Raw genomic sequence first — 11,597 nt, forward strand, 5'->3', positions numbered from 1 at the left:
AGGAATCGTTTTCATAACCACCCCCAACAAGAACCCTGTTCCCTGCACTTGGGGAAGTACCCTATTGTTTATTCCTCTTCTATTCTCCAGACTACGGGTTCTGGGAAGCAGCAGATGGACCAGGAGAGTGAGGCCCCTCTCCAAAGGGTCACTGGCCACATTGGGGGTTGGATAAGAGACAGGGCTTTCCCAGAAGTCATTGTCTCATCAGAGATGGCTCAGACCCATCATTCAGACATGAACAGAGGAGGAGGAGGTATATGTTAAGTCCCTGAATTTTCTCCTAACTGGACCACAAAATCATAGCGCCGGAATGACCTCTGAGTCTATTAAATCCAACATTTTACGGAACAGCCTGGTAAACTAGAGACATCGATGGAACCAGCATCCTGGTATCCTAATTTTCAGCCCAGTGGTCTTCCTGCTACATCAGACTGTTTCTTGACCCCGACTTTATCCCCCCAGCATCCTGGGATGTTTGGGAAGAATGAAATAGGAGTCAAGAATGGAGTCAAAACGTCATTCCCAAGGCACAGCCTACCATGAAGGAGTCTGTTTTTTTGAGCCAAGGCTGCCCCCTGGTGGTGGAAGGGAGCAGCCCAAGGTGGGAATTTTCTGAGACCCGTCACACGGTGTGATCCACCACCCAACGGCAGAGGCGGCTGGCATAGAGGGCAGGGTTGACGGTGGAGAAGGAACGGCCGGGGTGGAGAAGGGATTTCCACAGGAACTCTAGCCGTTTGCGGGGACTGTAGACGGTGAAGAAGTCTATGATCCCTATAAAGTAGCGGTGTTCGGGGCCGTCCAGGATGTGCAGGGCATTGGGGACGTCGGGCAGGAGCCTGCAGTTGTGGGCAGCGAGGTTGTAAGACTTGCTGCTGCTCAGGGAATAGATGGTGGAGTACTTCTTTAGATTCAGGGTGAGCTTTTCTGAAGCCAAGTAAGGCACCGTCGAAGCCTCGCTCCAGGCCGCATGAGCAGACCTAAGACAAAAAGAGGGGCAAATCAACAGCAGTGGATAGAGGACGCTAGGCATCGGGAAGATCGGAGTGCAAATCTGGCCCCTGGCTTCCCTGGCTGGAAGACCCTGGATAAGTCACCTAACCTCTGCCGGCCTAATTGCACCTGCTTCCTCAAGTTTATCAAATTAGATGTTTGCAAAGCACTCCACTTCTCCCTTAGCAAGCCTTCCCAAAATTGTTCCTCCCTCATCACCCCATCGTGTCCTTTCCACTCTCCCTTCCCAGTCTCTTACATCGATCCCATCTAATCCATTCCTGCAGTCTAGACCCTAGAATCCCAGAATCTCCAAACTGGACACACCCTCAGAAATCATCTGGTCTAACCCAAATTGAAACACCTCTCACAAATGATCAACCAGCCTCCACTTGCATACCTCCAGTCATGGGGAGCTCATTACCTTCCTAGGTAACTTCTTCCTAAATTCCCTTAGGAAACCCATTACAAAACACTTGAATATTGCTAGGGCCACAAGGCTTCTGTTTATCCTTTTACTTCGAGTCAGAGAATGGAGCGCAGGACTTGGAGTGAGGAAGACCTGCATTCAATTACTACCCCAGAAAGTCACTAGCTGTGGGCGAGTCATTGTCGGCCTCGGTTTGTTCATCTATAAAAAGGGGATGATGATGGCATCTGCTGCCCAGGATTATCATAAGCATCCTGCAAACCTTAAAGCACAACACAAACGTTAGGCTATTATTATCAATTCCCCACGCTAAACATCTGTGGTTCATAGACTCCCTAGGACTCATTCTAAAGCCAGAAGGGGCCTGGAAAATTCATTAAAACAGTCCATCCATTTCCTAGACAAGGAAACTGAGGTCAGAAAAAGTAAAACGACTTGCCTAAAGTCACAGAGCTGGTACAAAGCTGAGCACCTTCGGCTGACGCTTGTGCGGATGGGTTCAAATACCTTCACTGTCCTGACGGCTGTCATCTAGGTCCTCCTCATACCTCAAGTAATGGCTGCTCCAGGGTCCCTCTGCCTACAGTCTTTCAAATCCTCCTCTGATTCCCTTGCACCCGGCCCCTGCCCTCAAACTATCACAGCATCACAGAGCTGGAAGGCAGCCGCCTGACCAAATCTAGCCCTGAAACGAATCCCCACCATACCATATCTGACAAGTGGTCTCCCAGCCCCTGCTTGGAGACTGCTAATGAGGGGAAACCCACTTTCTCCCAAGCAGCCCATCCCCCTTCCAGACAGCTCTCATCATTCACAAGTCTGCCCTCACATCAAGCCTCAGTCTGTCTCTTTGCAACTTCTACTCATTTTTCCTAGCTCTGATCTCTGGGGCCAAGCAGAGTATGTCCAGTCTAGTTTCCACATTCTGGCCCTCAAAATCCTTCACCACACCCTCATGTCCTGTCTTCTCCAGAGTCTCTCCTGCTGATTCCCCAATGTGGCTTACCTGGCTATACGAGTCAAGATATTCTTGCTGGGCCTCTTCTCGTCCAAGTGGAGCCTCTGAAAGGCCACCAGGAGGCTGTAGTCTAGGACATTGAGGTTACGGAGGAAGGCTGTATCCAGCTCCATCTGCCTGATAAACCAGCTCTTCTGGGACCCTGTGGAAGTGGGTTAGGATCACAGAGAAGGGTGGGTAGTGTGGGTGAAGAGGAAGCATGAAGAGACCCTAGGCTGGGTCTCTCTGGGGCAATCAGGACAAAGCAGAGGACAAGAAACAGACAGAGAAGGCATAGCATTTATCAGCATGTCACTGGGGTCAACTTTAGGCCCAGAATGGAGGATTTGCCACTGTTTTCTCTCTCACAGCAGCCTTCTGCCACAGTGGCGAGGGTAGAGTATACCCCAGCTGGTATCTGATGGCTCTGGCCCACTGCCCTCCCAAGCAGAACTGTGCTTCTATGAGGGCTGAGAGACTGAGGTGGACAAGACACTCAGAAGCACCAAGTGGTAAGTGCCCTCGAGGCAGCTCCAAGAACAGGGGCTGGCTCACCCAGGGTGATGGTGTGCCCCTCAAAGTTGAGATCCTTTAGCACCACGATAACATGGCTGTCCTCAGGCAGAGGCTCTGTCCATCGGCTCACTCGGCACCCTTTAATGTCATACCTGACCAGGCAAGGGGAAAGGCAGGCAGGCAGGAAGGGACAGAGGAAGGGAGGGAGGGAGGGAAGGAAGGAAGGAGGGAGGGAAGCGGGAAGGGAAAGAGGAAGGGAGGGAGGAAGGAAGGAAGGAAGGGAGGAAGGAAGGAAGGAAGGGAGGGAGGATGGGAGGGAGGGAGGGAAGGAGAGAGGGAAGAAGCATTTATTAGATGATAACTATATGTCTGACATTGTGTTACTTAACAAACTTGATTAGGGGATGAGAGTGAGTCCTAGAGAGAGGGAAGGTGGGCAGCTTAGAGGGGTCAGTGCACGATGCACAGAGATTCCATGAAACAGTGGCTCCCCTTCATATGACCTTTCCCAAGAGCCCTTCAGGGAGTCCAGCTAACAGAAAAGACCAAAGAAAAGCTCCAGGGGGAATCCAGGGGGGAACCAAGGCATCTCCTTCTTGGTCTTGCTCCCAACAGTCTGTCACAGGGCCAGACCCACACAAGAGGCTCAGTCAAGTTTGGTGACTGGACTAGAATACTGCCTTGTCTGTACACAGCCAACAAAGCACTTCCCCATCCCTCGCTTCATTTTATCCTCAAGATGGTCCTGTGAAGGAAGAGCGAGCATCATTACAATTTTACCACTGGGGAACCTGAGGTGGAGGAACACTTATTTGCCAGAGGTCATCTGGTAATGAAGTGGTAAAAGGAAGATTCAAACCCAGGTTTTCCCACTTTTGCTCTATCCCTTCACCTGTGCCTCTTACCTCCCCTGGCTTCCTTCTAGACTCAGCTAAAATCTTACCTTCTGCAGGGTCTTTCTTGGTCCCCGACCACCCCTCAGCAGCTAGCACCCTCCTCTTCCACTATTCTCCATCTACTCTGTTATTTACACGTCTTCCCCTCGACGTGAGCTCTTTGAGGGCAGGGGTTTGTCTCTGTCCTCTCAGCACTTAGCACCGTGCCTGGCACACAATAAGTGCTAAATAAATGCTTGATTGGCTGACATCCTGCCGCCATATTTAGCATCTCTGGGCCTGAGTTTCCTTCTCTCTAAAATAATAAGAGGGTTCAATGAAATGACCGGTAGAGAGGGTCTCTTTGAGCTCTATCATTTCTGTGTCTTCCATATGCTCCAGCTGGGACATTCTGGGACCCATCGGCTCAGCAGAGCGAGACTCCTGAGGCCCAGGCTCCAATTCCAGCTCTGGCGCTCATTGTGAGATCAAGGTCAGGTCATTTAGTTTCTCGAGGTCTCAGTTTACTCACCTGGAAAGTGTGAGTAACAAAACTTGCACTCCCCACCTCACAGGGCTGTTGTAAGGAAAGTATTTTCTAACCCTTAAAGTATGACAGAAATGTGAGTGGCCAGTGCCAAGAGCTCAAACGCCCCTTCCGTGGGGGCGTCTCAGACAGGCTCGTTGGGTGTGGAAAACTCTGTCTCTCGACCAACCTTTCAGAAATTCGATCGTCAGGGTAGAAGATGCTCTGCATGATAATGAAGTATTTCTGGGGAAAGGAGAAAGGGAAGAGTGGTCAACTTTTCCCCTCCTCTTCACACTCGGAATCCCCCATGCTCTAAATATCCCCTACCTTCTTCTCCTGGGCCACCTTGATGCTGTGGATACCTAGCAGGAAAGAAAGAGAGAGGTCAGAAGAGGAATGAGAGATAGGGAACCCAAACCCCATCCCTATCCCCTTAGAGCAGCCTCCTCAGGCAGGCCTGGCTCCTACCCAGAAACTTGACAAGCAGGGAATGGGGATATTCGTGAAAGTGATGAACGTAGAGGGCCAGTTTGGAGAGCAGGAACTGGATCTCCCACTTATTTTGGGTCTTCAGGAAGAAGCGCTTATCATGTCTGGGATGGGAGAGAGACCAAGAAGGGTCAGAGGGTCAGGATCAGGCCCAGCCTGGAGGGTTGACCACATCACCCACTATAGACCTCTCTCTCTCTCTCTCTCTCTCTCTCTCTTGCTCTCTCTCTCGCTCTCCCTCTCCCTGTCTCTTTTTCCCTCCCTCAATTCCTCCTCCCTCACTGTCTGACCTCTCTAATCTTTGGATTTCCTCTAATCCCAGCCCAGCTCCTCCCTCTACATTTTACCCTCTCCCCTTCCCTACCCCCCCCCCCTTCATACAAAGGGTCCCCTGGCCAGAGCTCCTCCCAGATCTCCAGCACTCAGATCTCTGCTTTCTCCCCATCCAGAACCACATATGTGGAACAAGGTAGCACACAGATAATTGAGAACTCTTGGGACCAGCCTGTCTGCCTGCCCCTACCTGCTTCCCCAATAATCTTTCCTCACCACCACCCCCACTTTGATGTGACACTCACGTCAAGAAGAAGTTCGCTTTGCTCTTGGAGTTACTGATGAACTGTAGGAAGCAGTGGCTGGAACTCAGGGAGTTCTGGTAATCCTTTTCTGCCAGGCCTAGGAAGTGTCGAAGGTGGGCAAAGACAGGACCTGCCATGGTGTTCATTTCAAAGCCCTGAGGGGGAAGGGCCAATGAAATAACAGAGCAGGGCAAGGCTTATGCCAGAATTCCAGGGGAGACGGGCCAAGAGAGCTCTGGGATTACCTCCCACCCCACCCCCCACTCAGAGCACTGACTGCCAAGGGACAGGTATCACCTTGCACAGCTTAGCCTAATAATAATATTAGGTAACATTTACATAGCGCTTTGAGATCTACCAAGCATCTTACAAATACCATTCCATTTGAGCCGTACAACCACCCTAGGAAGTAGATGTTATTATCCCCATTTTACAGTTGAAGAAACTGAGGCAGGCAGGAGCTAAGGGACTTGCCCAGGGTCACACAGCTAGTAAGTGTCTAAAGCCAGATTTACAATACTGGTTGTATGACCTTGGGCAAAGTGTTTAACCTTTCTGTGCCCCAAGCCACATTCTCAAACTGGAGGCAGAAAAGATGCCAGCATGCATTGTAGACTGTCCTCACCCGCAGCTGCTCATGCCAGTGAAAGCACCCGCCCCTCTGTCTTTATATATGGATATATGTATATATTGTGTCCTAAAGAATAGAAGCTCCCTGAGGATGGGGACTTTCTTTTTTTCCCTTAGTTTCTCCAGCACCCAGTACACTTGGTACATAGAGGTTGTTTATAAATGTCAGTCGACAGGTACATGTGAAACACGTGGAACGTGAACATGTATGTATATGGGGCGTACACACTGTATACGCTGTACAAGAGCGTACTACGTTAGCATGAACATGTGTGAGAGTTTATATAATTTCAGGTCTGAATGAATCAAGTTTTGTTTTTGTTTTTTATGAAAACTACAGAGAAGTCAGCTAGGCGGCTCAGTGGATAGAGTGCCAGGCCTGGAATCAGGAAGACCTAAATTCAAATCCAGCTTCAGATACTTATTAGCTGTGTGACCCTGGGCGAGTCCCTTGATTCCTGTTTGCCTCAGCTTCCTCAACTGTAAAATGGGGTTAATAACAGCCCCTACCGCCCAGGGTTGTTGTGAGGATCCAATGAGAGAATGACGGTTAAGCGCCTAGCACAGAGTAAGCCCTATATACAATTAGTCATTGCCACCCGTTACCATTATATGAGATTATATCTGTAAAATGCTTACTTAGCACAATGGCTGGCACATAGCTGGCAAGCTTGATAAATGCTTATTTCCCCTTTCTTATCATGACTTACCGTGTCATCATGCAGAGTTATGAAACATGTATGTGCACTGTGTGAACATACATGTGCATATGATGTCAGTGTGGGCCCCAGCAAAGTGCATTTGGGTGTTCCTGGGATTGTTCCTACAATATATATTGGACATGTGCACATTTACATACACATATTACATCAAAGGGAGGGTGAGTGGCATGTTTGAGGGGTCATATGTTAGAAATTCCAACAGAGAAGTCTCCTTTTATTAAGGGGATTTGTTCTGTGAAGTTTGGATTCTGTCAAAGGGCCACGCTTAAGGACCTAGAGGGCCACGTGTGGCCTCAAGACTGCAGGTTCCCCACCCCTGGTTTAGGCCATGGGGAAAGTGGGAGATCTGGGTGGGGCAGAGACCTGTCCTGAGGGTTCACCCTGTATGTAACCCAGTCCTACCATCCATTATGTAACTTTGACCTTCCTAACAATTCTATGAGGGAGACAGGGCAGGGATTATTTAACCATTAGAGAAATGAGGAAACTAGGGCTGCCCGAGGAGAAATAATTTGTTCAGGGTTATTTCCAAGCCCTAGTTTAAGTCGATGGCAGAGTGGGAATCCCTCCCCCACTCCACCTACCTCGTGGGGCTGGGTCAGAACAGATGTGTAATCTTCCTCCTTTAGAGGATGCTAGAGGGGAAAGATAGACAAAGGCTTGGGTGAAATTCTCACCTGCTACCTCCATCCTTGGAGGACTTTCATTCCTCTCAACTCAATCCCATGTCTTGCTCCCTGGGTGTCAAAAGAGGGTAGAAGGAGAAAACTCTGCCCCTCCGGCGTGGCTAGAAAAATGGGGGGCCTACAAGGAATCAGTGAAGCTCCGCATCCTGCCTCTCCTACTTCCCCCCTCCCACAATCTTTCCTAGCCTTCTCCCCGACTTTCTTCCACCTCTAGCAATCACAGGAGAGGTTAGTTCCTCTCCTCGGACGCTAACTCATCCAATTGCTTGGCTCAGCCTCTGGGCTGACCTGTGAGCTCTGGGATTTGCTGAGCAGGTTCTGGCAGTATCCCAGGCCTGGGGGAGAGGGGAGAAGGGTGAGGCCAGAAGCATGGGGCATAGTTGGTTGGTTGGGTGGGCAGAGGGCAGAGTCAGACTGGAGGTGGGAGCACGTGTATGTTTTTTACTCAAAGAATCACAGACTTTTGGAATTGGGAAAAGCCACAGAACCTGGGGGTGCTGGCACTAAAATGGATCTCTGAGACCATCTCAATTCGAGTCTGACCTCCTCATTTTACAGATGTGTAAATTTAGGTTCAGGGAAGGAAAATGATTTTCCAACAAGTAAAGAGCAGAGCTGGGGCTGGAACCGAAACCCTCCCGCCATCAGTTCTTTGTGCTGTTCTCCCCCACTGAATGACTCCCCAAAGCAAGTCAGTTCCAGTGGGTCCTCTTCACAAGCTGGCTCACCCTGCAAGGGTAGTCAATGGAGTCCTGGATGGCATCCCGAAGCCCTGCCTTCATCATGCACGTCAGCCTGTAAAACTCATGACCAGAGTCAATCTCAAAAAGGCCGAGTAATTTCCACCTCTCTCTTACGTACCACAGGAATCGCCGAAAGTAGTTGCCTTGGGACCCGGCTGGGCGGCGCAGCCTGTTGGTGGGGCCACTTTCCTGTGGGCTGCCATAGGGATGGGCCACCTGGGGGAGGGAGATACAGCTAAGGCATAGGAAAGATGGGACAGGTGGGGTTTTATTACGGAGTACTGAAGTATGCTTCTCCCCGGTGGTCCTAGGGACAAGTGTCCCTAGTCCCTGCATCTCACAGTCTCCCTCCAGCCCTGTGCCACAGCCCCTCACATCTGGGGCACGGCTCCTCCCACCCCCTAACCCAGACCACCACCTTCGATGGTCCCAAGCCCAGGAACTCGCCGCTGCTGGTCACCTCTGCTTAGGTACCCTGGGACTGGAAATGACCACTTTCACACCCCCTGCCCCTCTTCGGCTGCCTTCCTCACCTGTCCAAGGGTTGAGGCTTTGGGCCGGACTTCCCGGGGAAATGACCACTTTCTCTGCACCTGTCCAAAGAAGACTTGGAGAGTCAGGGTCTGGTACAGAATGAAGGGGAGGGTTTGCAAAATCCCAGGTAAATTCCAAGTAAACAGCTTCCTCAGAAGCCGTCCCTTACCCCGCGCGCATCTGTTTCGTGGTACCCACTTCAGGGACCAGAATTTCTAGTTACAGGCAAGCAGCCCTTCGGTTCAGGGTCAACCCATCTTGGGGTGGGAAGATACGGGGAGAGGGACGGGCTTCCTTGGTGGGACACAACCCAGGGCCAGCTGTCCCAGGGTCAGTCTTGGGCCGAGGGGGGATGGAAGGCGGGTGAGGGGACAGACCCAGGGAACGAAAGGCAGGGCTGTATGCACAGTGGTCACGGCCACAGAGTGGGCTCGGACCCATTGATCATGCCAGGGATTCAACAGTCCGCCCGGCCCCCGTGCAGGAGCGCGCACACAGGAGTCGTGGACAAGATGTGTCCCTACCCAGGGATGCCACCTCGAAAGCCGTGCAAGTCCCAGGACGGGCAAGCCCCGATCCCCGCCCGCACGTGCAAGCGTGCGCCCTGCACCCGCGAGTCACGGCCGGCGGGCTACCTGTCACACGTCCCAAGCCCGCGAGCCCCAGCGACCACTGGGCAGGGGCAGGGCCAGCCCATCCCGCCCGGCCCAGGGGCGTCCCGCGAGCCCCCGGGCTGGCTCGCTCCGTAGCCCTCGGTGCCCCAGGGCCGGGGGCGGGAGGCTCTTGCAAGAGGCACCGGGCAGGGGCGGGGGGAGCCGGAGCCCGGGCTGGCCGGAGCGCATCCATCCAGCCGGCCGCCCGCCCGTCCCTCCGGACCTACCTGTTTGTGATGCGCGGGCCTCTCCGCCATCGCCCCTGCCGCCGCTGCTGACGCTCCAGCCGCCCGAAAGCCAGGGCGCGCGGCCTCGCCCGGATCCTTTGTCCCGCCCCCCGGCCCGCAGGCCCCGCCCCCGCCGCCTCGGGCTGCAATTCCCGGCCTCGAGCATCCGCGCGACAGCCACTGATTGGCTAGCTGGGGAAACGGATCTCTGGGGGGTGGGGGTGGAGATGGGCAAAAGCTAGGAGACGGGATTCCTGGCTTCTCGCCTGTTCTCTGGGTGCTGTATCAGGTATCAGAAGAGTTGGGGTGGGGTCCTGGGTCCTTCCTCTATCAGATGCCTGACCTTGCTCTAGCCTCATCACTTTCTCGGTCCTCAGTTTCCTCGAACCGTCCTTCCTACTAGATCCCATGGGATTAGAGACCTAGAACCGGAAGGGTTCTTAGAGGCCACTTGGTCCAATACTCCCCTTCGTTTTACAGACGAGGAAAATGAGTCCCAGAGAGCTCGTGGAGAGAGCAAACGGTAGGGCTGGGCCTCGAACTCGGAGAACCCGACCAGGTTCAAGTTGACCCGTTCACACATCATGCTGCTAAACCTCCCGGATTAGTCCTTCCCACGGATATTTTAAGATTCCGGGGTACTGAAGTGCTTCCTCCTCCCTCTCCTTGCCCTTCTCCACCCACCTAGTCTAGGGTTCCCCGTTGGGGACCACAGCCCCAAGCTGGACTGACCTTGGTGGGATTGTGGGGGGCACCCAAAGGACCTGGGGGGGAAGGGAATGAGTTCAGTAATTGGGGCCTCAACCCAGGAACTCAAACCCAGGTCAGGAAGTAAAGAGTATGTGGGAGGTCCCGAGATTTCCAGTCCTAGTGGTCAAGAGCCCTTTGGTCAAATTTAGGTTGATGCTGAGACCAACATCACTTTATCTAGGAAGGGGGCCTGAAGACACTATAGTAGTATGGAACAGAGATCCTATATACCACAGCCCAGTCCTTATCTTACAGATGGAGACTGAAGGTCAAGGGAATTGTGACTCGTCCAGGGGCAATTAGCGGCAGGCTTGGAGGACTGAGGGAGTTCCAATCGCCCCCAAAGGCTGAGCACAAATTGGTAAACAGTCAAAGGATATGAACAGGCAATGTTCAGAGAAAGAAGCTGAAGCAATCAATAGCCATTTTAAAAATGCTCTAAATCACTAATATTTGGAGAAATGAAAATCGAAACTACTCAGCAGTTCCACTTCACACCCATCAGAAGGGCAAATTTAACAAAAATGGAAAATGACAAATGCTGGAGGAGCTGTGGGAAAACAGGCACATTCTTGCACTGTTGGTGGAGCTGTGAGCTGATCCAACCATTCTGAGAAGTAATTTGGAACTGTGCCCCCCAAAAGTTACTACATTGTATGTATTCTTTGACCCAGCGATACTGCTACTAGACCTAAATTGAAATCAAAGAAAGAGGAAAAGAACCAAAAATGTACAAAAATATTTGTAGCCGTTTTTACCCCCAATGGCAAAGAAAAGGAAACTGAAGGGATGCCTGTCAATTGAAGAAAACCTGAACAAGTTATAGTATGTGAATGTGATAAGACACTATTCTGCTGTAAGAAATGATGGAGACAAGTGTCAGAGAAGCCTGTGAAGACATGTATGAACTGTGGCAGAGGGATATGAGCAGAACCAGAACAATTTACGTAATTATAACATCGTAAGGACTTGAGGACTTAAGAAAAGTGATGGACATAAGGACCAATCACAATTCCAGAGGACTGATGAGGAAGAAAGCTACTCATCTCAGAGAGCTGATGGATTCAAGATACAGATTGAGACCCACATATTTGGACATGGCCAATGCAGAAATTTGTTTTGCCGAATAAACATTTATTGCAAGGGTTTGGGTTTTTTTTCCCAGAGGGATAGGAGAGATAGCAAATACTTGTTAATTGAAAAAAATAAAGTCTTTTGAAAAGAATACATAATCTCCTTGAG

General features: G+C 51.4%; 1 protein-coding gene across 1 annotated transcript; it reads right to left on the reverse strand.

Annotated features, from left to right (window-relative positions):
- Positions 1-625: 625 nt before the first annotated feature.
- Positions 626-9,166, reverse strand: PIP5KL1 (phosphatidylinositol-4-phosphate 5-kinase like 1). The gene is made up of 11 exons (XM_036749863.1): positions 9,001-9,166; positions 8,666-8,784; positions 8,177-8,407; positions 7,347-7,397; positions 5,411-5,565; positions 4,812-4,936; positions 4,671-4,705; positions 4,531-4,586; positions 2,979-3,091; positions 2,433-2,586; positions 626-983 (listed from the first exon to the last, which is right to left on the reverse strand). Exons 1-11 carry the CDS (start codon positions 9,164-9,166, stop codon positions 626-628), a joined length of 1,563 nt encoding a protein of 520 aa, XP_036605758.1.
- Positions 9,167-11,597: the final 2,431 nt, after the last annotated feature.

Source organism: Trichosurus vulpecula, chromosome 3 (genome assembly GCF_011100635.1).
Source record: "Trichosurus vulpecula isolate mTriVul1 chromosome 3, mTriVul1.pri, whole genome shotgun sequence".
Taxonomy (NCBI): domain Eukaryota; kingdom Metazoa; phylum Chordata; class Mammalia; order Diprotodontia; family Phalangeridae; genus Trichosurus; species Trichosurus vulpecula.

Excerpts from the sequence above, each read along its gene's own strand:
- PIP5KL1 (XM_036749863.1), bottom strand. The coding sequence starts at position 9,166 with ATGGGTCCGAGCCCACTCTGTGGCCGTGACCACTGTGCATACAGCCCT. Across the intron at positions 8,408-8,665 it reads TGGTCATTTCCAGTCCCAGG|GTGGCCCATCCCTATGGCAG; the intron begins GTACCTAAGCAG and ends TCCCTCCCCCAG. Across the intron at positions 4,937-5,410 it reads AAAGCGAACTTCTTCTTGAC|ACATGATAAGCGCTTCTTCC; the intron begins GTGAGTGTCACA and ends CTCCCATCCCAG.